Source organism: Muntiacus reevesi, chromosome 13 (genome assembly GCF_963930625.1).
Source record: "Muntiacus reevesi chromosome 13, mMunRee1.1, whole genome shotgun sequence".
Taxonomy (NCBI): Eukaryota; Metazoa; Chordata; class Mammalia; order Artiodactyla; family Cervidae; genus Muntiacus; species Muntiacus reevesi.
In genome coordinates, this window is record NC_089261.1 from 23,016,265 (window position 1) to 23,040,844 (window position 24,580).

Here is a 24,580-nt window from a genome sequence, read left to right on the forward strand (position 1 = left end):
TTTTGTCATTGTTTTCCCTATAACACAAAGGTTGCGGCTGGTCACCTTATTTTCTACACTCAACAGTGCAACAGGAGACAAGCCAGGTAGTGGATTGAAGAGTATCTCCCAAAAAGATATGTCCAAGTTCTGACTCCCCCCCCCCCCATACCTGTTACTGTGACCTTTTTGGAAATAGGGTTTTTTCATATGTAATTAAATCAAGCATCTCAAGAAGAGATTATCCTGGCCGGTAAATTCAGCAACCAATGTTCTTATGGGGAGAAAAAGAGCAAGATTTAAGGCACATAGATTCAGAGAAGAAACACAGAACAGATGGCCATGTGAAGATGGAGGCAGGGATTAGAGTGATGCTAGGACTGCAAGGAGATCCAACCAGTCAATCCTAAAGGAATTTAGTCCTGAATATTCATTAGAAAGACCTATGCTGAAGCTGAAACTCCAATACTTTGGCCACCTCATGCGAAGGGTTGACTCATTGGAAAAGACCCTGATGCTGGGAGGGATTGGGGGCAGGAGGAGAAGGGGACGACAGAGGATGAGATGGCTGGATGGCATCACCGACTTGATGGGCATGGGTTTGGGTAAACTCCTGGAGTTGGTGATGGACAGGGAGGCCTGGCGTGCTGCGATTCATGGGGCCGCAAAGAGTCAGACACGACTGAGCGACTGAACTGAACTGAACCACAAGCCAAGAGGTGCCTAGAGCTGCCCAGAGCTGGAAGAGGTAAGTAAGAGTCCTGCCGTAGGGCCTTGGAGGGAGCGTAGCCCTATCAAAATGTTGATTTCAGACTTCTGATTGATAGGTCTGTGAGAGAATTAATTCCTGCTATTTTAAGTTATCAGATTTGTGGTAATTTGTTATGGCAGCACTAGAAAACAAATACAAGCCCAGTATGGTCTTAAAGATTCAGGCAAAGAGATAAGGCAGCTGGATTTGATATAACACAACTAGGAAAGCAAAAATAGGTTTGCAGCCAGCAGTTCCATTAATTTGAGTCCTGGGACATTAATTCGTAAATGCTGGGGCAACACTTCAGAGTGACTTTGAATTTTAATATAGTAAACTGCTTGTTTTACATGTTAATCTTAATACATTTACATAGGGAAAGATGGTGAATAATTTATCAAATAGATTGAAAGAATGGCTTCTATCCTGACATCATACATTTCCTCTTGTCAGGTTCAGTGTGGAAAATACAGAGAATAGGATGTAATTTTCATTGAGTTCTCTCAGACTTTAGAAATTCTAAAATGCTTTGAGAAAAAAATGTGGGTTTTTGGGTCATGTTTGCCTATGATATCTTGGGGCTTCTCTTCTTTACCAGACAGAGTTCATGAAAATTTCTTAGATAAGTTCTTCCAAAGTGAGTTTTCTTGATAGGAGGACTCAGGGTTAAAGTGCCTATAAAACTAATTCGGATTTTGTCTTTCCAAGGAGGTGACTTTCTACTTTACACTTCTCCCAAGTCATCCTGTGTAGACTAGAGTTCCGGTAAATGCCAAATAAATTGGTATTTATTAAGTTTGTTTAAACATCTGTAATGACTTCAGGCTGATGTCAGATTCTGAGCATTCAAAACACACACAAAAGCACATCCAAGAGATAACCATGTGAACTAGGAAACCAGGCATGAAGAGGAGGCATTTAGAAGGCACTATTGGGGCACATTTGAGGAAACTGTTAATTTTTACAGGGAACTGTCATCTGGGGAGGCTTTGCATAGGAGACAACTGTTTGTTGTTATTCAGTCACTAAATCATGTCTGACTCTTTGCAGTCCCATGGACTGCAGAACATCAGGCGTCCCTGTCCTTCACTATCTCTTGGAGTTTCCTCAAACTCATGTTCATTGAGTCAATGATGCCATCCAACCATCTCATCCTCTTTCACCCTCTTCTCCTCCTGCCTTCAATCTTTCCCGGCATCAGGGTCTTTTCCAATGAGTTGGCTCTTCATATCAGGTGGCCAATTTATTGGAGCTTCAGCTTCAGCATCAGTCCTTCCAGTGAATATTCAGGATTTGTCTGGAGAGTCTTCTCCAGCATGAAGAGGATGCATTTATAAGGCACTATTGGGACATGTTTGAGGAATCAGCTTTTTTTTTTACAGGGGACTGTTGCCTGGGGAGGCTTTGCATAGGGGACAACTCTTTGGTAGGGTATTGAAGGAAGAGTGAAGTTTCTCCATGAAAAAAAAAAAAAAATATGGAAGTAATAAAAGCAGTAACTAGGCTTCACTGAGCAGCTACCAAGGGCCAGGCAGTGTTCCAAATGTTTTAAATGTGTTACATTAATTAAACCTCATGGCTACTTTCTGAGGTATAGGTACAGTTGTTGACCACCTTTTACAGATAAGGACACTGACTCTGAATGAGTTTCAATGACTTTCCCAAGGGACATAGGTCAGATGGGGAGCAGGAGGTCTGGCTCCCCAGCCTAGCTTGGAACCATTATGCCACAGTGGGTAGAAGGGGGAAATGTGGGAAAAGAGGAAGGTGGTAACCCCGTGAGTGAGTTGTTAAGAGGGTGTATGAGTTTTATCCACCCAAAGGCAGTATGTGACACGTGACCAGCTGCTGCAGTGTGAGGAACTTCCTGGACCTGGGACTTTGGTTCTTTCACACAGTAGGGTCAGCAGTGGACTGACCATTGGAAAATGGACCCAGATGAATCCTTTCTCATTCGTTCGCTTTTCTTCTAACAACTGTTTATTGCATAAAGATAAATACCAGGGATGCAGCAATGAGCAATCAGAAAGTGAAATCTAGTTTTTTGCTATGTTTTTTGAGGGATAAAGTGTATGTTCAGTAAAACTCATTTTATAATTTGATAGGTTTTAGGAGTAACTAGGTCACCACCATCACAATGAAGAGATGGAACATTTCCATCAGCCCCCAAAGTTCCTTCTTGTCTTTCTGTAACCATTTCTCCCTACCACATCTTTGGTGACTGCTGACCTATCTTCTATCACTATAATTTTGCCTTTTGTTTTCCTCCAGAGTTTTAAGTTAGTAGAGTTACACAGTTATATGACTTCCTTTATTGTTTTGCAGTTCATCCACATTTTCACGTGTATCAGTGATTTGTTGCCAAATATTATTCCATCATATGTCTATGCCATAATCTGTTTATCCATTCCCCATTTAATGGATATGTGACTTGTTTCTGGCTTTTGGCTCTTATGAATAAATCTTCTATGTTGCTGTAGGGTATATAAGTTTTTATTTACCTTGGGTAAGCACTCAATAGTCATTCCCTTGTCTTTGAAGTTTAATATTTTCTGTGTATAATCCCCCCACCCCATATTCATAACTCCATCATTTTCACAATTTCTGAGTCTTTTGTTTTGATTGATTTTCCTCCTGGTTACCTGACACATCTTAAAAGATATTTTTTTATTTGATTTTTGGCTGCACTGGGTCTTTATTGCTGCACATGGGCTTTCTCTGGTTGCAGTGAGTGGGAGCTACTCTCTGTTGCTATGTGCAGGCTTCTCATTGTGGTGGCTTCCCGTGTGGAGCACAGACTAGGTGCAAAGGCTTCGGTGTTGCAGACTGTGGGCTCTAGAGGGCAGGCTCAGTAGTTGTGGAACATGTGCTTCGTGCTCCAGGGGTCAAACCTGTGTCCCCTGCATTGGTGGACGGATTCTTACCCACTGCACCACCAGGGAAGTCCTACTTGATACCTTTTGATTTCCTTCCATACATGGTGACTTTTACCGTGTTGAGTGCCGGGTCTTGCTACATTCCTTTAAATGGTGCTGACTTTGTTCTGGCATGCGGTTAAGTTTCTTTTTAAAAAAAAATAAATAACTTGGGAAACATGGCTCTTTAAAAAAAAAAACTATTTACTTATTTTTGACTGCACTGGATCTTCCGTGCTGCGCGTGCATTTCTCTAGTTGTGGTGCATGGGTCTTTCATCGCAATAGCCTCTCTTGTTGCGGAGCCCAGGCTCTGGGACGCGTGGACCTCCGTAGTGTGGCTCCTGGGCTCTAGAGCACAGGCTCAGTAGCTGTGGCACACAGGCCTAGTCGCTGCAAGGCATGTGGGATCTTCCTGGATCAGGGTCGAACCCATGTCTTCTGCATTGACGGGTGGGTTCTTCACCACTGAGCCACCAGGGAAACCCAGTTAAGTTTCTTGCAGATAAATTTGATTCATTTGAGGCTGCCTTTAAGCTTTGTTAGGGAAGATCAAGAGCAGCCTTTACTTGGGTACTTTAGCCCTACTGTCTTGGCCTGACCATTCCAAGTTTTCTGCCCAGTGCCTCTTATACTGCAAACTCTCCACTCTGCCTGGTGGGGACGTGGACTCTTTTTATCTCCGTGTGATTTCTGGAATTGTTCAGTTTACTGCTTTCTGAAATTTTCTCCTTGGCCTAGCATGCACAGATGAGTACAATCAGCCTTCTCTATTTGCAGTTTCCATATCCCTGGATTCAACCAACCTCAAGTGGAAAATATTTGAAAAAAAAAATTCCAGAAATTTCCAGAAAGCAAAACTTGAATTTGCTGCACATCTGCAACTGCTTACATAGCACTTACATTGTATTGGGTATTGTAAGTAATCTGGAGATGACTTAACATCCATGAGAAGATGTTGATAGGCAAAGACTCTGCTATTTTATATAAGAGACTTGAGCATCCACAGATTTTGGTACCCTGGGGAGGGGAGATGCTGGAACCAATCCCCTGTGGATCTTAAGGGACGATGTCATGAGTCAGAGACCCCAGGACCCCCCTGCAGGTCTCAAAGATTCTTTCTCTGTACAGCAGCCCCTTGTCTCTGACAACCTGCCTCACAAATACTAGTTGCTTCAACCTCTCTGAACTCTGATTTCTGTTTTCTCAGCTCAATGAAACTGTAGAGTTTTATTTGAATTTATCTTCCTGTGATAATCAAGGGACTCATCTTATTTTTAAAAAATAATTTCTGCCCGTTTTCTAATTGACAGTTGTTTTATGTATTTTATCTGATTTTCTAGTTTCAGCAGATGGAGCAATTCTGGGTCATTAGTGGAAACAGAAGCCCAGGAATTAAGCTTTAATGAATGAGGTTGGTCATAAGCAAGTAAAGGAGTTAAAAAAATTTCCAATTTGTGGTACTTTCTATAAAATGAAATAATGTGTAGAAATAGTGCAGGGGAGAGAAGAGTCAAAAAATACCCTCCCTCTGAGTATTAATGAGACAGAACACGTTAAGTGCTCAGCATTCTACTGACATGGAGTGTTTTATGATTTTCATATTGCTATTATTCTATTTTTGTGATTCATGTTAAAGTTTATTTATGTGTTTACTTATTTTTATTTTTAATTAATGTATATATATTTTGTGTTGTTAGTTCAGATGTACAGCACAGTAGTACAGTTTATATATATATAAAGAGAGTTTTTCAGATTTGTTTTGCCTTAGATCGCCCCCTGTTCTATATATTGGGTCCTTGTTGATATTATTCTTACTAATCTAATAACACAGTGGATAAGGGTGCAGACTTAAGAGTGAGGTTTTTTGGGGTTTAGTAGTATAATCTCTACAGTATAATGAGATGCTTACTCTATTAGCCAAAAATTGTAGTATTAGAAATTCAAGTGTATTTTTTTGTGCCTTTACATTTTCATCTGCAAAATGGAGATGAGAGTTCCTTCTCACAGATTTGCTCTGTGAATTAAACAAGCAGAAATATGTAAGGTATACATGTTACCAAGTCCAAGCTCATACTGCTCGTCACATGACAGGTCCGTAAATAGAGAGATGAATTGTTGGGGCAAAGCATAGATACTTTTTTCACAAAGTCCATAGACTGAGAAGATGGTGAATGAGAGTCCCGAAGAACCAAATTACCCGAGTTAAAATTCAGACTTCTATTATACTAAAAAGGGAGGAGGTGTGGTTGGTATTCACAAATTTCTTGGTGTCAGAATCTTTTGGAGTTTTTGTTTTTGGCCATACCATGAAGCATGTGGGATCTTAGTTCCCTGATTACGGACTGAACCCCTGCCCCCTGTATTAGGAGTATGGAATCTTAACCACTAGACTTCCAGGAAAGCCCCAGCACTAAGCTTTACCTCAGGAACAGTTTTTCTCACTAGCGCCATCAGATCTGGTTTCAATTTTAATTGAATAGATGTCATTTACTTGCTGGGTCTCTGGCAAATGGAAGTTGTGTTAAATTTTAATTTAACACAAGTAGCTCAAGTTGGTTGAGAAGGTCCCCCTCCTCCACCACGCCCCAGACAACAAAGAAACACTATTTACACGTTACAATTATAATTAAGGACGTGCTAATAGTTAAGTAGAGGAATGAATTGGAGAAAGCACATATAATTACTATTCAGTGTTGGAGCTGAGAGGTGTGAATAAGCAGGACCCACCTGAACTGGGGGAAACAGAAGAAGCAGGAAAGCCTGAGGGTGGAACTTAATCTCTTTGCTCTGTCTGCCTCCCTGCCTACCTCCCTCGTTGTCGCTAGGACTGTCTCTGTGTCTCCAAGCTTCGTGTGTGCTGTCGCACCCTCTCTGTCTGGCTTTTTTCAGATTTAGGTGTTTTCTTTGTTTTCTCTCTCTCTCTCTTACTGTTTTGCTCAGTTCCCAGGCTGTGTATTCTCTCTTTGACTCTCATATCTTTTTTTTTTTTTTTTTTAGTTGAAGGCTAATTACTTTACAATATTGTAGTGGTTTTTGCCATACATTGACATGAATCAGCCATGGATTTACATGTGTTCCCCATCCCGATCCCCCCTTCCGCCTCCCTCCCCATCTGATCCCTCTGGGTCTTCCCAGTGCACCAGCCCTGAGCACTTGTCTCATGCATCCAACCTGGGCTGGTGATCTGTTTCACCCTTGATAGTATACTTGTTTCAATGCTGTTCTCTCAGATCATCCCACCCTCGCCTTCTCCCACAGAGTCCAAAAGTCTGTTCTGCACATCTGTGTCTCTTTTTCTGTTTTGCATATAGGGTTATCGTTACCATCTTTTAAAATTCCATATATATGCGTTAGTATACTGTATTGGTCTTTATCTTTCTGGCTTACTTCACTCTGTATAATGGGCTCCAGTTTCATCCATCTCATTAGAACTGATTCAAATGAATTCTTTTTAATGGCTGAGTAATATTTCATTGTGTATTTGTACCATAGCTTCCTTATCCATTCATCTGCTGATGGGCATCTAGGTTGCTTCCGACTCTCACATCTTTGGAAGGCTTCAGCTACGTTTGCAATCTTCCAGCACCCCAGGCAGTGCAGGGGGCCACAGGAAGAAAAGAAACTTGCTCCCTGTCCCATGGAGTTTAGTCTCCTCCTGGCTTTAATTGATTCAGTCCCCATTCCCTGTAGAACCTCCCTCCCTACATGAAGATGTAGGGATTCCCCCACTGGTATCCTGTTGTGTCAGACCTGGAGATGAACATGACTGTGAGACCCACTGCACAAACCATCTTCCCTGTATGTGGCCCCTAATCATGTACATTAAGTGGCATTTTCCGCCTCATGCTCTTGGTTGCCTGGTGTAATGAGATTGCCCTGGCCATTGGGTGATGCCTAATAGAAGTTCCTTCCAAATAGTTTCCGCCTCTTCCCTCAAAGCTCCCACTCAGGAGATGCCTGGAGAGTGTGTTCACAGACACACATTTTATTGACCCTCTCTGAGTGCTATCCTGCTTGAGATAACTATCCTCATGTTATTCAGGGATTCACGAAGAGCTGGGTTTTGAAATCACTTACTGCTTTGTGGATAATAAATGGTTAGAATCCAAAAATAGCCATCAAGAGGGGAAGAACTGGGCTAATTTCAGAGTTATATAATACAACAGTGGGATTGAAAACCATCCCTTCAGTTGGAACCAACATCTTGCTTGTCTCTGAGCGAAGTTTACACCTATCTTGCCGTTTTAGGTGTCAGTAGTCAAGGTGTCTGAACACAGAATAGGGTCAGAGTCCTGTTTAGAGAATGGCATCCCTGTGCCAGGGACCAGAGGATGGAAGAGTGTGATTCAGAACCTTATAAGCTGGGGGAGAGGCTGGAATGGAACATACCAGAAGTCACACATGGTCATGGCTTGGGGCTTTGGGGCTACTTGGATGTTTCTACTAAAATGTAATCTTCACATTTGTATAACATCTTTTGATAAGTTTTAAAATCAAAGCCTTTACAAATCCATCTTATATCCTTAAAGCTTTTGAGTGAAGCCAAAAAATGGTTAGCTGTATCCTATAGGTGAGGGACTGGGAAGAGAGCTGACAAGGCAGCCTGGGCAGCGGGCTTTGGTTCATATCCTCAGCTGGGATGCTCAGCAGAAGAGTGATTCTGGCCAAATAGAGGAACGCTTTCCAGTAGTTATGTATGGATGTGAGAGTTGGACTATAAAGAAAGCTGAGTGCTGAAGAACTGATGCTTTTGAACTGTGGTGTAGGAGAAGACTCTTGAGAGTCCCTTGGACTGCAAGGAAATCAAACCAGTCCATCCTAAAGGAAATCAGTCCTGAATATTCATTAGAAGGACTGATGCTGAAGCTGAAACTCCAATACTTTGGCCACCTGATGAGAAAAACTGACTCATTTGAAAAGACCCTGATGCTGGGAAAGATTGAAGGCAGGAGGAGAAGGGGACGACAGAGGATGAGATGGTTGAATGGCATCACCGACTCAAAGGACATGAGTTTGAGTATACTCCGGGAGTTGGTGATGGACAGGGAGGCCTGGTGTGCTGCTGTCCGTGGGGTCACAAAGAGTTGGACCCAACTGAGTGACTGAACTGAACTGAACTGAACTGAACTTCTAGCTTTGGTTTCCCTGTTTGTAAAATAAGAATGAAAATAGTAATCCTTCAGTAGGGATATTTGAGGATTAAATGAGATTAGTAAGAGCAATTAATATTTATCAAATGTTTATGATGTACCAGATTCTACTCTGTACTGCTGTTTTGTTATTAGATGTTAATTCATATTATACTATGTTTATTGTAATTATGCATTATTATGAATGGATAATGCATGTAAATCATTTATCACAGTGCTGGACACTTAGATCTAAGTATTTAAGGAAATTAATTGTCATAAATTGTGTTCATTAGGCACTTAACACATCTTCTATCTTTATTCACTGATTTGTTTTTATTATTGGCTCTTTTGGCGTTTCATATTAAAACTTTCCCAGGGACTTCCCTGGTTGTCCAGTGCTTGAGAATCTGCCTTCCAACACAGGGGACGAGGGTTCAACCCATGTTCAGGGAACTAACATCCCACTTGCCACAAATAAGACACAATGCAGCCAAAAAAAAAATTAAAAAAACTTTTCTGTGAGTCTGAATAAATGCATTTTCCAAATACTCTCACCAAAATTCCCCAAATATTAACATTTTCTTTACACAAACACACATTATTATTGTTTCCATGAAATATTTGAGAGTTGTACACATTGATCCTTTATCTGTACACACTTCAGTGTGAATTTTCCCCAAACTTTTTAATAAATAGAGTGAAATGATAAAAATCAGGAAATTAATATTGATACTAAGAACTATGTGGTCCCCAGACCTTATTCAAATTTCATCGATTGTCCCACCAACACTTATTAAAGTAAAATAAACGTATTTTTTTCTCTTTGGGGATCTGATCTAGGATCACATATACCTTTGTTGTGTCTCTTATTTTCCTTTACTATGGAAGTTTCTCAGTCTTTGTCTTTCAGGCTATGATATACTTGAAATGTACAGACCAGCTATTTTGTAGAATGCTTCATAATTTGGATTTGTCTGCTGTTCCTTTATTATTAGAGTCACTTTTTTTGTGGAGAGGAGAGCACTTCAGAAAATGTTGCTTACTCTTCAGGACATATGATGTCTCTTTGTCTCATTCGGTTCAGTTCAGTCGCTCAGTCGTGTCCGACTCTCTGTGACCCCATGAACCGCAGCACGCCAGGCCTCCCTGTCCATCACCAACTCTCGGAGTCTACCCAAACCCATGTCCATCGAGTTGGTGATGCCATCCAGCCATCTCATCCTCTGTCGTCCCCTTCTCCTCCTGCCCCCAATCCTTCCCAGCATCAGGGTCTTTTCCAATGAGTCAGCTCTTCACATGAGGTGGTCAGATGATTGGAGTTTCAGCTTCAGCATCAGTCCTTCCAATGAACTCCCAGGACTGATCTCCTTTAGGATGGACTGGTTGGATCTCCTTGCAGTCCAAGGGACTCTCAAGAGTCTTCTCCTACACCACAGTTCAAAAGCATCAATTCTCAGGTGCTCAGCTTTCTTCACCATCCAACTCTCACATCCATACATGACTACTGTAAAAACCATAGTGATGTTATCTTTGATCACATAGATAATATGATGTATCTAACTTTCGGTATCACAAGATTACCGTTTTTCTCTTTGAAATGAATAAGTCTCTTACACAGAGGCACATTGACACTCTACAAATATCCTTTTATCATACTTTTAATCATCAATAGCATCAATAGTGATTCCTACAATCATAGTAATAAATGGTGGTTGCCCGATGATATATTCTAATTTCATCATTCTTTTTTACATGTATTAGTTGGACTTTTACCCCATGGGTCAGGTTTTCTTTCTTCTCTGTTTGTTTATATCAGTATGGATTCAATAGCTTATTACATATTATATATAATATATATTAAGTTATATTATTATGATTAGCAATTACAATTATTTGTAGTGTTATAAAATTGTTCCAGGTTGGGCACTGGAAGCCTTTCAAGCTGTCTCCCTAGGTCCTTTGATATTTGTTTTGATCACTTTATTACCTTCTGGGTGGAGAATATATTTTAGGCTCACTGTCTGGGTACTTTCTGACCCTCAGTCTTAGAATCACCCATTTCTCTAAGGAGCTGTTTCCTTTCTTGAAGAATGATGTTTAGAACTAAAGTCTGGGTCTCAGTTCAGTTCAGTTCAGTTGCTCAGTCATGTCCAACTCTTTGAGACCCCGTGAATCACAGCATGCCAGGCCTCCCTGTCCATCGCCAGCTCCCAGAGTCCACCCAAACCCATGTTCATTGAGTCGGTGATGCCATTCAACCATCTCATCCTCTGTTGTCCCCTTCTCCTCCTGCCCTCAATCTTTCCCAGCATCAGGGTCCTTTCCAGTGAGACAATTCTTCACATCAGTTGGCCAAAGTATTGGAGTTTCAGTTTCAACATCAGTCCTTCCAATGAACACCCAGGACTGATCTCCTTTAGGATGGACTGGTTGGATCTCCTTGCAGTCCAAGGGACTCTCAAGAGTCTTCTCCAACACCACAGTTCAAAAGCATCAATTCTTAGGAGCTCAGTTTTCTTCATAGTCCAACTCTCACATCCATACATGACCACTGGAAAAACCATAGCTCTGACTAGACGGACCTTTGTTGGCAAAGTAACGTCTCTGCTTTTTAATATGCTATCTAGGTTGGTCATAACTTTCCTTCCAAGGAGTAAGCATCTTTTAATTTCATGGCTGCAATCACCATCTGCAGTGGTTTTGGAGCCCAAAAAAATAAAGTCTGACACTCTTTCCACTGTTTCCCCATCTATTTGCCATGAAGTGATGGGACCAGATGCCATGATCTTAGTTTTCTGAATGTTAAGCTTTAAACCAACTTTTTCACTCTCCTCTTTCACTTTCATCAAGAGGCTTTATGTTCCTCTTCACTTTCTGCCATTAGGGTGGTATCATCTGCATATCTGAGGTTATTGATATTTCTCCCAACAATCTTGATTCCAGCTTGTGCTTCTTCCAGACCAGCATTTCTCATGATGTACTCTGCATAGACGTTAAATAACCAGGGTGACAACATACAGCCTCAACGTACTTCTTTTCCTATTTGGAACCAGTCTGTAGTTCCATGTCCAGTTCTAACTGTTGCTTCCTGACCTGCATACAGGTTTCTCAAGCGGCAGGTCAGGTGGTCTGGTATTCCCATCTCTTTCAGAATTTTCCACAGTTTATTGTGATCCACACAATCAAAGGTTTTGGCATAGTCAATAAAGCAGAAATAGATGTTTTTCTGGAACTCTCTTGCTTTTTCAATGATTCAGCAGATGGTGGCAATTTGATCTCTGGTTTCTCTGCCTTCTTTAAAACCAGCTTGAACATCTGGAAGTTCATGGTTCACATATTGTTGAAGCCTGGCTTGGAGAATTTTAAGCATCACTTTACTAGGTGTGCTGATTGTTAAGCCATCATTGTCTGTATCTAAGTTCTCTCAGCGAATGGAACTAGAAAAATCATATTACATACCCATACCTACATTTACACACATATAAGCATACCTACACCTGCATTCCCCCCAGGAGTTCATGCTGGTGTTTCTAATTCTGACTCATGACCACACAGTTCACACTTCTTTCCATTTTTAAACTCAACTTCTCTAGCAATGAGAAACCTGGCTCTCATTATCCAACATACATTATTTGCTCCATCCTAGAGTACACTTTCCAGTACTCTTGCCTGGAAAATCCCATGGACGGAGGAGCCTGGTGGGCTGCCGTCCATGGGGTCACTACAAGTTGGACACGACTGAGCGACTTCAGTTTCACTTTTCACTTTCATGTATTGGAGGAGGAAATGGCAACCCACTCCAGTATTCTTGCCTGGAGAATCCCAGGGACAGGGGAGCCTGGTGGGCTGCCGTCAGTGGGGTCGCACAGAGTCGGACACAACTGAAGCGACTTAGCAGCAGCAGCAGCAGCAAAGTACACTAAAGCAGTTTTAGAATTGTTAAACCGTACTGCTGTGGAAAACAAACCTAACTAGAGTTCGATATGTGTTTACAGTTATTTTTATCTTTAGTCTGAGAGTATATAGTCAGAATAATGTGCTGAAAAGTTATATACAACTCCTAGATTTTCATAGCTGAAAACAATGGAGTTTTATTTAAAAAAAAAAAATAGATGAGAAACTTTCAGAAAGCATTAGATGTTTTCTTAAGCCCATTAACTTCTCCTTGAGATCTACACAAAAATTCTGTTTCAATATGTATATATGTGTCGGGGGATTGTGTAATTTCCTTGGTTCTGTCTCATCACAACAAAAATTTGAAGTGATGGACCAGCATTAAAGCCCTCGGACAGGCCGTGTCACAGCTCTTGGGCAGATCAGTGTTACAGCTCCATGTTGCAGCTCAGTTTTATTTCGAAAATAAAGGAAAATACATTCTCGAGGCATGAGGGCATGCCGACCCAAAAGACACGAAGAGAAGAGAGAGACCCCTGACCCTTTGGCTCCTCTTTTTGTGGTTTTTTTCCCCTCCCCCTGAGCTTGCCCTATGTAAATGGGGCTAACCAGGAGTGCTGTTTGTTTTACCTGAGGTCCTCACTCCGGTCCTCGGATCTTCCTTAGTTCTATTTTGGCGGGCTTTTCCCTTCCTTGTCTTTTAGTCACTGCCATTCCGGACTCCTTTCTTCTATTCTAACTACCTAACATATGGATAAGAAAATTTTTTTATTGAAGTATGATTGATTCACAGCATTATGTTAGTTTCAGATGTTTAGCAAAGTGATTCAATTATACATATATATTTTCAGATTTTTTCCATTATAGGTTATTATAATACAAGATACTGAATATATGTGGCATCATATGGTATTTGTCCTTCTCTTTCCGACCTCACTATGTATGACAGCCTCTGGGTCCATCTATGTTGCTGATGCCCTTCCCTAGTTTCTTGTATTTGTTGTGGGAATAGTTTGTTTAATGACTTTTGTGAACAAATTCTTTAAAGTTTCTATTCTTTGTTGCACGTGGCTACTGAATTCTTTGTTTGGTTAGCTTGGTGGTCAGCCAACGATTGGACAGGGATTTCCTTAGGCATCTGGAATCAAAGTGTCACCATCTTTACCAAGGGCCTCTTTTTAAAAAATTTTATTTATTTTTTGATTTTTGGTCACACCACATGGCATGTGGGATCTTAATTCCCTAGCAGGAATTGATCTCACACCCCCTGCATTAGAAGGCAGAGTCTTAACCCCTGGACCACCAGGGAAATCCCACAAGGGTCTCTTTGAATGTGTTGGGACACACTTTGAATCCTCAGTCAGGCATTAGACAGCCCTGCCTTAGCTTTCACTTCCTGCTTCTCTATAATGTCAAAATCAACCAGGGGCAAGTGCTGAGAGCCTTCTCAGGTCTTCCTGGGCATGCACACAGCCGTATATATAAGCATGGTCTTACAGATTCCCCAGAATGTGTGTCAGCATTTCAGAGCCCCCTTGGCAATTGTGTTCCTCATCTTTTCTTATTAAACTTTTTGATGAGTCTATTGTTTGTCACAGCTATCATCCGCTGCTTCAGGCAGCTAGCTATGAAATTAACTAATTGCCTGTAATTGCTTTAAACAAATACCTGTGGTAGAAAACTTTTCACAGAGAATGAACTCAGAGTCAGGTCAGATACAAAAAGTTGTGCAAATGAAATTTTCTAGGAAGTATCAGACAAGTCAAGTAATGGCAATTCTTTGGGAATGAAGTTTTGAAAGATCTCCATCCCTGATCTGCTCTCTTCAATGGCTTTCAGATAGTGGTATTTTTCTGTGAAAGTGGGCTGTCATTTTTCAAAGCTACTACTGAGCTGGACGGTAGGAAATGGGAGTAAATCAAGTTAAAATGCCACGAAATTCTGTTTTTACCAAGATTCAGCCATTTTTCTTGAATAAATGCTCTCTTGGCTGCACAAGCCTTTGTTTTATTTCTCGAGTTCGGAAAAAGTGGATTTTTACTTTTTGGGCCAATTTTTAAATTTCTTTCACAGAGGTTTCACATGTCCTTACTTTGCCATTTTTATAGATGCCACACTAATGTGCCACGTTAATGGAAACTTATTTTCATAAAGGAATATAAATATGCTCTCAAGACATAAAACCTAGAGCTGACATGAATAGGAACAGAATTAAAGAGAAGCATTTTGATAGCTGGTGAATTTTTAGCAATCTCTGGCACCAGGGGATGAGTTAAATGCAATATTTAACAAGACAGATTGCTTTCTCATTGTACCAGAGGCAGGTAGAAACTGCCTTTGGGATTTTTGAAAGGCTGTTTGTTGGGTGGACACTGGAAAACATGGTTGCAAAAATCTCAGCCACATATGAGAAAGCTAAAGAAGGAAATGTGGTTGCAAATGTATTTGAAATAAAAACAACAAGCTCTGGAGATTGATTGTGATTTGTTATGAAACATAAAGTCAGCTACCTTGAAACCCAGTTTGGGAAAATTATTATAGTGTCTTTAAAGGCTATGAGCTTCTTCAGGGTAGAGACTGATATTTATTTTTGTCTTTTCTCTTTCCCTAGAGCCCAACATGGTGTCTAATCTCTTGTGTACTAGTCAAGATTTTCAGTTGCAAGTGATAAAAACCCAATTAAAACTGGCTTAAATAAGATAGTTTATTTTGTATCTCTAAATTTCCAAAGATAACAGACGCAGATGTATCCAGATTCAGGAACCCAGAAATTTTTCCTGGGAATCTGTTTCTTTTCCTTACTGTTGTCTTTGATTTCCTTTGGGTTTCATTCTTGAATTAGTCTTTTTGGACATGGGGCTAGAATACCTTGATGGACCACATTTGGTTCATCTGCTCATTTGTGAAGCCTGATTTAATGGCGTGGGTCAGCACCATCCAAGTCACATTCATTGATAGGAGAGCGGGAACCTTGGGGAGTTCACAACCTAATGAGTAGCCAGAGATTAAAATGTAAACACAAAATAAATATACAGTGACAGCTGTGGTTATTACCTTGCAGGACAGACTAGATGCTACGACAGATGATAATACAGTGCTAACTCACACTGTAGCTGGCAGAAAAGCCCCATTTCTCCAAAGAAGTGGACATGGAAGGATGTCCATGAAGGATGGAAGCAACAGTGAGGCATATTTGGGGTTGGAGAGCTCTGCGTATGTAAGGGCAGAAGGCATGAATGGGGCTTACTCTTGGAAGAACAGAAAAGACCTCTGTGAGGCTTGTCTGATGACGGACAGCAGGAAGGGGGCAAGAGGGAACTAGGGAGGTGGACGAAGGTCAGGTCCCTACACATCCGTGAGTTTAGACTTCATCTTAAGAATCCTAGGATGCTTTCAAAGAGTTTTAATCTAGGAGATAAATTATCTGAATTCTATTAAAACTTAAAAAAAAAAAAGATTATTTCCGACTGCTGTGAAGACTGTGGACACAGGAAGGTCAGTTAGGGGCCAGTGGTAGTTACTGAGTGGGTGGATTCTCCTTCCATGGAGGAATTGATCCTGGGATTAACAGGATATTGACAGATGGGGGGGCTTCCCTGGTGGTCCAGTGATTGAGAATCTGCCTGCTCATGCAGAGGACAGGTTGGATCCTGGCTAGGGAACTAAGATCCCATCTGAGGCTGGGCAACTAAAACTCCAGTCCACCACAGTTGTGGAGCTGGAGTGCTCCACAACTAGAGACGCCCCCCTCACCACCCAGTGCCGCCGCAATTTAAAAAAGGAAAATAAAGAATTCGACAGATGGGGGATGAGTTAGGAAGACAGAACCTACAAAACTTTCAGTGATGTCAGAGGAGGAGAGAAATTAGCATGGTGTTGGTTTCACGATACCTGAGCTTGGCTGGGAAATTTCTAGGGGTGCTTAGTGGTTTGAGGAAAGACGGAGATCTTAGTGATCATCTCAGGTTGGTGATCATCTCAGGAGTGTGGAGGCTTACAATCTGCCTCCAGTTCTCTTCTGCTCTGTGTGCTGCTGTCTTTCCTAATTTGAAACTAAAATGAAGGCTGTGTTCACTGTGTGAATAAGCTCTGGAAGTACGGCATCGTTTACCAAAGATTTGGCCAGTATCAAAAAGGACGCTTGCGCTGTGTGTGAGGTGTGTCTGGAGGGCACAGACATTTTTTTAAATTGTAGAGCAACTGCTAAGGTCGGAGGTAGCTTGATGGTCAGTCCTCCTGGGACTCACGGGCGTACCTGTGGCTGACACAATCCTCTTTTCTCTCGTGCAGGACTCGGAGGTTCTGAACACAGCCATTCTCACTGGAAAGGTTGTTTCAGTTCCCGTCAAGGTGGTGGCAGTTCAAGAGGATGGTTCGGTGGTGGACGTGTCAGAGGCTATGGAATGCAGGTCTGCAGATGAAGACGTCATCAAGGTACAACGGGTTTTACTTCCAGATGCGCCTTTGGTCCTTTCCTTCCCGTTCTGTCACACGGCTGCTCTGAGCATCCCAGGCTCCCAAGGGCAGAACCTGAATGGGGATGCTGATGGGGAGCAATGGGGATGCTGATGGGGGGAGTGATGTGGGATACTGATGGGGAGTGATGGGGATGCTGAGGGGGGAGTGATGGGGATGCTGATGGGGAGTGACGGGGTGCTGATGGGGAGTGATGGGGGTGCTGATGGGGAGCGATGGGGATGCTGAGGGGGGAGTGATGGGGGTGCTGATGGGGAGTGATGGGGGTGCTGATGGGGAGCGATGGGGATGCTGAGGGGGGAGTGATGGGGGTGCTGATGGGGAGTGATGGGGGTGCTGATGGGGAGCGATGGGGATGCTGAGGGGGGAGTGATGGGGGTGCTGATGGGGAGCGATGGGGGTGTTGATGGGGAGCGATGGGGATGCTGAGGGGGGAGTGATGGGGGTGCTGATGGGGAGCGATGGGGGTGCTGATGGGGAGTGATGGGGTGCTGATGGGGAGCGATGGGGGTGCTGATGGAGAGCGATGGGGGCACTGATGGGGAGCGATGGGGATGCTGAGGGGGGAGTGATGGGGTTGCTGATGGGGAGTGATGGGGTGCTGATGGGGAGCGATGGGGAAGCTGATGTGGAGTGATGGGGGCACTGATGGGGAGCGATGGAGATGCTGAGGGGGGAGTGATGGGGTGCTGATGGGGAGCGATGGGGTGCTGATGGGGAGCGATGGGGGTGCTGAGGGGGGAGTGATGGGGTGCTGATGGGGAGCGATGGGGATGCTGAGGGGGAGCGATGGGGGTGCTGAGGGGGAGCGATGGGGATGCTGAGGGGGGAGTGATGGGGATGCTGATGGGGCGTGATGGGGATGCTGAGGAGGGAGCAATGGGGATGCTGAGGAGGGAGCGATGAGGGTGCTGAGGAGGGAGCGATGGGGGTGCTGATGGGGAGTGATGGGGTGCTGAGGGGGGAGTCATGAGGGTGCTGATGGGGAGTAATAGGAGTGCTGATGGGGAGTGATGGGGATGCTGAGGATGGAGTGATGGAGTGCGATGGGGGTACTGATGGAGATGATGGGGATGCTGATGGGGAGCAATGGGAGTGCTGATAGGGAGTGATAAGGGTGCTGAGGAGGGAGCAATGGGGATGCTGAGGAGGGAGTGAGTAATGACAGGGACTCGCCTGGGATCAGAGGCATCTGGGCGTGCTGTTTCCCTCCCCCAGGATGGAGGACGGGGCCTCTCTTCTCCTTTTTTTTCTCATAGGACAGTATTTTCCAAAGTTTAGCAATCTACCTGCCATATTCTCAATTTTTGCCAACTTCCTGTGCCAAATAATGTAATTTACTCAACATATTTTCTTTAAATGCCTTACTTTTTCAACATTAAATATCTTAAATGTCTCATTAGAAGACAATAAAATCCACTGTAAAACCCATTAGCTTGATGTACTAATTTTTTCTTAATATAGATGAAAATAAATAATGATTAACTTTTTAAAAAGTCCATCCATGTGCCCCCAACTTCACTGGGGAATCAGTGGGACACAGCTCACAGTTTGGAGAATCTGGTCATGGATTATTTCTGCTGCATTTTCCATCCAATTAGCTGGATTTATGGCTCCAAATTCAGCCAGGAACCAGCCCATGATTTTTTTTTCCCATATTCTTTGCAGGGGTCTGTTTGAATCACTGAATTCAGAGTTTCTGCCAATTTTTTCTTGGCTCACTGGTTGGCAGTTTCCTTTTGCAGCTCAGAACCCCAGGAGAAAGGACTTCCATCTTTAGAGCGATCCTTTCTTCTTTAAGCTGCTAAGAGAGCTCCTAGGTCCTGTGTCTTCATTAATTTTAAAAAACACAATAATGCTGAATTCTGCCTTCATTCCATTCTACTGGCTGCTGTTCAGAAGTTGAATGAAACTTGGTCTTCATCTAAAGAACTTTGAGGTGGACAAAAGATCCTGCAAGGATTTCCTGTGGTGGACAAGATCTGGGAGGGCTTGATTCCTTCTCATGGTGACCTGCAGGAAGCTATGCCTTAAGCCAGAGATGGCTTTTTTGATAAGGAAGAATTGATGTGCGTTCTAATTAAAATTAAGAAAAAATTAATCTTTAATCCTGGCAGGTCTTGGACTCCATGGGCAGGTTTGATTAAACAAATCTGAAGCCTTCTATATTCAGACTCTAGAAAGATCTGAGCCAAGTCATACAAATTCATCTGCGGAGAATGAAAAATATTGATTCGCTGTCCTTGGTTGCCTTTGACAACACATATTATTTACCATCCCCCTCCCCATCGTTCCAGAAAGGAGACATTAGTGATGGCGCCTGGAGATGGCATTGTGTGATTATGCCGCCATGGGCTCCGACCGATGGCTCAGCTTTGTAGTCCCCTCAGCCACATCCCTTCCCTAGAGCCTGGTGTGGAGCCCCCCAGGGCAGGACCCTCACTCTCCTGTCCTGGAGAGCTCTGCCCTACGTAGGCAAGGCCAAGTTCGTGGTTCCCATTGTTCCTTCCCCTTGGTTACTTCCCCTTCGCAGAAATATACTAAGATTATCCTCTGTCCTACCTGATAGAGGAATTGCTTTGGGAAGCAGTTGTTTTTGGTTCAACTATCACTTTCGTGGCCACATGAAGGTGGGATTTTTCTTCTAGCAAATTGTGACCTGATCTTGGCAAACCAGAGCATGCACATCACAAAGCTCAGGGCTGCCATAAGATGTTTTTTTGTAGGGGAGCCCAGGCTCTGTTGCAGATTCCGGGGCCTGGGTCAGTGGAGGGGGATTCATTAAATGGCTGTGATGCACTTGTCACAGCTCTCGTGTCAATATTTGTCGTACATTTTGCCATAACACTAAGGTGTACAGTGTCATCCTCAGAGCTCTCCTCTGGCCTCAGCATCACCCAGGGGCACCGCAAAGATGTGGATGCTCCTTAACACCCTGGGGAGAGACACCCTTGGTCTGTGGAGTGTCTTTCTGTCACTTCTTCATGGTCCAGGAGACTCTGTGTGCCTCCCCAGGGAGAGTTGTGCAGGTTTCACCAAAGAGCATCACGTAATGGAAATTCTGAGTGTTGGGACGGTGCCTTAGGTAAGGGAGAAAGAATGAATTTAGAAAGGTGTCAATTGTGGTGATGTCCAATTGGCTTCTTTGACTTGGGACTTTGGGGGAACTGAATCTGAGAACATAAAGGATTTTGAAGGGCTGGAACCCTGGCAAGATTGGAAGGGATCAACGTCACATTGTAAGCTGACAACTGCTTCCATGTTAAAAAAAAAAATAGAAGATGCGTATTAACTGTGTGTGTATGTGTATGTGTGTGCGCAAGAAACCGTGGCTCTTTTGTTCACAGTGAGGTCTGATGAACCAATTGTATTTTTAATGGAAGCATAGTTGGTTTACAATATGATATTAGTTTCTGGTGTGCAGCATGGTGATTCAGTATTTTTACAGATTAAACTCCATTAAAAGGTATTACAAGGTCATGGCTCTAATTCCCTGTGGAACCACCTGTCTGAAGAGACTGCCACAGGTTGATATAATTTTTATTGGCGTTAATGGGCGTGTGACCCCAGAACAGAGGTCAGACTGGACCTCTGGACCAAACTGGACCCCAGAACAGGTGGGCAGACTGGAGGCTCTATCTGATTCAGGGGTGTGCGGGTGCTTATTTAGTTTGCTGCCACCCTGTAAAAATTGGCTAATGACATAGACATCTGGATTTCCAGGTTCTTATGAAACTCACAAGGTCAGGTAGCCCTGGGCCCACATTGCTCCCTGTGACCCTCGACCTGGAAGTGACCAACGGACACCCCTGTGTGTCAGCCCCTGCCCCCAGATCACCACAGTCTCCACCCCTCCCTCTCGTCTCCCTGACGGAGGCAGAGGGACATCTGTGATTTCTTACTACACTTGTGCTGTTGGTTTTCTGATAATAGGTTTCAGAGGTAAGGGAGCTATTTCTTGTCCCCTGGTCTCTATAAGTCACGGATGATAGATGTCACTTGTCACTCTGATAGAGAATTCCATGTCTTTCTAGGCATAAGAGGAAAGCTGGAAATTGGATTGTGTCCTGTCAAACAGTGTCTGAGGGGCTGAGAGTCCTTGAGATCAAACCGCAGGAGAAATGATTGAAGGAAATGTGAGTGTTGAGCCCAGTGATGAGAAGAAAAGGCCCAGGGAGAGGTGAAGAGGAGGATATGGCAGCTCTTTTGAAGTCTTTCGAGGACCATCCTCTGGAATACAGAGTAGATTTGTACTTTTTAGATTCCAAGAGTGGAAGTCAAAAGGGAACTACTTGGGCTCAACATAAATAAAAATAATGCAGAGCGAGTGAGTTTTGGGGGTTGGTAAGCTTTCAGACAGGTGATGTCAGTTCAAATGCTGACTCCATGGGAAGCACCTTTATGAACTAGTAGTAAAGTATCATTCGAAGTATCATTCCTATGGCTTTCCCATCATGAAGTCAGTTGATAGTTGACTTTTTCTGAATTTGAAAGACTTTTGTTTCCATCCTCATAACCTGGAAGGCCCATGTATCCATTTCCTCTTGGTGCTGTAACAAATCAACATGAACTTAGTAGCTTCAAACAATGCACATTTATTATCTGATAGGATGGGAGGTCAGGACCCTAAAATGGGTTGCTTGGCAGGGCTACCTTGCTTCTGGAAGCTCTAGCAGAAAATCTATTTGCCTTTTCCAGCTTCTGGAGACTGCGTGCATTTCCTGACTATGGCCCCCTCTTCCAAGTCAACACTGTAGCATCTTCAAATCTCTCTCTCTCTCTCTCTCTCTGACCACTAGTTCCATCATCACCTTTGTTTCTCTGACTCTGACCCTCCTGCCTGTCTCTAATAAGGACCTTTAGGCTCACCTGAATAACCCAACTCCGGGCTCCCCACCTCTGGGTCCCAGAACCGGTACCTCCTATCAGGTCAGCAGCAACATTAGATTAGAAACACAGTGCACAATAAATATAATGTGCTAAATCATCCGAAACCATCCCCTCCACTCCTGGTCGATGGAAAGGTTTTCCCATGAAGCTGGACCCTGGTGCCAAAAAGGTTGGAGACCATGGACCCAGATACCCCTTTCATCTCAAGGTTCTTTCCTCAGTTACATCTGCAGTCTCTTTGCCACATGTATTAGTTTCCTGGAGCTGCCATAATAGGTTCCCACAAACTCAGTGGCTTGAAACAACATAAATTTGTTCTCTTACAGTTCTGGAGGTGGAAGTCTGAAATCAAGGTGTGGCCAGGGCCTCCCTTCCTCCAGAAGCTCTAGGGGAGGATCCTTCCTGGCCTCTTCCAGCCTCTGGTGGCTCCAAGTGTTCCTGGGCTTGTACCCGTATCCCTGCAGTCTCTGCCTCTATCTTCACAAGTCTTGCCCTCGTGTCTCCGTGTGACCTTATTCTCCTGTAAGGGCACTTGTCATTGGATAAATCCAATGGGGCCATCCTAATTCAGAATGATCTCATCTCAAGATCCTTAGGTTAATTATATCTGCAAAGACCCTGTTTCCAGGTACTTCCCTGGTGGTCCAGTGGCTAATACTCCAAGCTCCCAATACAAGGGGCCCCAGGCTCACTCCCCAGTTGGGGAACTAGGTCTGCTATGCTGCGATGAATATCGAGGCTCCCAGGTGCCTCAGCTAAGACCTGGCACATCAAATAAAATAAAGAAGTATGTTTAAAAGACCCTGTTTCCAAATAAGGTCACATTCATGGTGCCAGGGGCTAGAACATGCATGTGTCATTTCGGGGTCACAATTCCACCCCCCATGTAAAGTGACATATTCTGAAAATTAAGATCCGGACAGCTCTGGGGGTCTTTATGCAGCCAGAAAGGCTTCCCAGGTGGTGCAGTGGTAAAGAATCCTCCTGCCAGTGTAGGAGATGCAAGATGCACGGGTCCGGTCCCTGGGTCGGGAAGGTCTTCTGGAGGAGGAAATGGCAACCCATTCCAGTATTCTTGCCTGGGAAATCCCATGGACAGAGGAGCCTGGCGGGTTTCAGTCTATGGGGTCACAAAGAGTCGGATATGATTGAGCGACTGAGCAGCAGCAACATGCTTTCAGAAACAACACATTTTCTCTTCTTTGCTAAGTTTCTTTAAAGGTCTTCAGAGGAAGGAAGAAAAATGCAATTTCCATGTTGTAATTATGATTTAATCTCTGAACGTCTATCTTCCTGACTAAGTGATGGCCTCCTGTTTTCATGTGTCAGTAGTTGTATTGTTTGTCAGCGAGCTGTGGTCTCCAGAACCACAGAAGCCTGGCATACGTCACCAGCAGGCGATGAACTCTTTCACGCTTGGAGAGAAATCAATGTAAACTCATGCTGATCTTGAAGAGTGTACCCTCCAACTTTTGGCTGCAATAATTAAGTTTCCAGCCTTCTGGTATCAGCTGGACTTGCAATAATGAGATGCTAAAGGCCTCATAAAAGGGAATTAACATTTTAAAGCCTTCTGTGCCCCAGGGAAGGTCTTTATTTCCAAACTTGGTCTGCAAAGGGCAAGGGTAGACAGCGGATATGCTGTTGAAAATAAAACATAAAGTTTTCTGCTGCTGATGTGGGTTCACTAAACAGAGCCCAATGTCACCTCTGGAGGATGCAGGAAGCTTTGAGAGAGCAGCTGCATTTCTTAGGTTATCAGGTAGCCCCCGCAAAATGCTGTGTGACCTGATTTTCTTAAGTGGTTGGATTCACAGAGGCATGAGGTGGCAGGGTGGGCATGTCCTGAACATGTTCCTTAGAAAGGTGGTATGAATTGATGCCACTGAATGAGAGACATAACGATTCAGGTGGAGGGGATTGGACAGGTGTGGTAGGGAGTGGGATCTGCAGGCCTGGGACAAAATCCTGCATTGGTGAGCTTTGCTTTGTTTTGGTTGCAATAGAAATTCAGGGCTTCCCAATGCAGAAGACACAGAAGACTCGGGTTCAATCCCTGGGTTGGGAAGATCCCCTGGAGGAGTAAATGGCAACCTTCTCCAGTTATTCTTGCCTGGAGAATCCCATGGACAGAGGAGCCTGGTGGGCTACAATCCATGGGTTTGCAAAGGGTTGGGCATGACTGAGCTACTAAACAAAAACAACAATAGAAATGCAAATCCAACTATCTTAAGCCAAAAGGGAGAAATATTAATACATTGACATGCAACCAAAGAAGCCATGATGACTTGAGATGAAGGTGTATCCAGAGATACATCTAGACTTGATTTCTCCCCTTCTCTCATTTCGACCTTCCCCTGTGTGGTTTTGTGCATCTTTTCCTATTCTCGTGCCACTTCCTGGGCCCAGCAACCCTCACCACTCCCTGTTTCTGGAGAAAGCGCGGTTGTCTTCTGGACTTGGGTCAGGTGCACCGGCCCTGTGCTGCCACCTTCTTCCTGCTGCTCTGCATCTCCAGTCCACATCCCCCGCCTCATGCTG

The 24,580-nt window shown here is 43.6% G+C and overlaps 1 protein-coding gene across 3 annotated transcripts in view; it reads left to right on the forward strand.

Annotated features, from left to right (window-relative positions):
* TMEM132B (transmembrane protein 132B) overlaps window positions 1-24,580 on the forward strand; it is a 377,290-nt gene that overhangs the window by 320,121 nt on the left and 32,589 nt on the right. For all 3 annotated transcript variants that reach the window (XM_065904184.1, XM_065904182.1, XM_065904183.1), the window contains exon 5: window positions 16,964-17,107. In XM_065904184.1, the coding sequence (XP_065760256.1) occupies window positions 16,964-17,107 (144 nt within the window). The remainder of the gene's footprint in view (window positions 1-16,963; window positions 17,108-24,580) is intronic.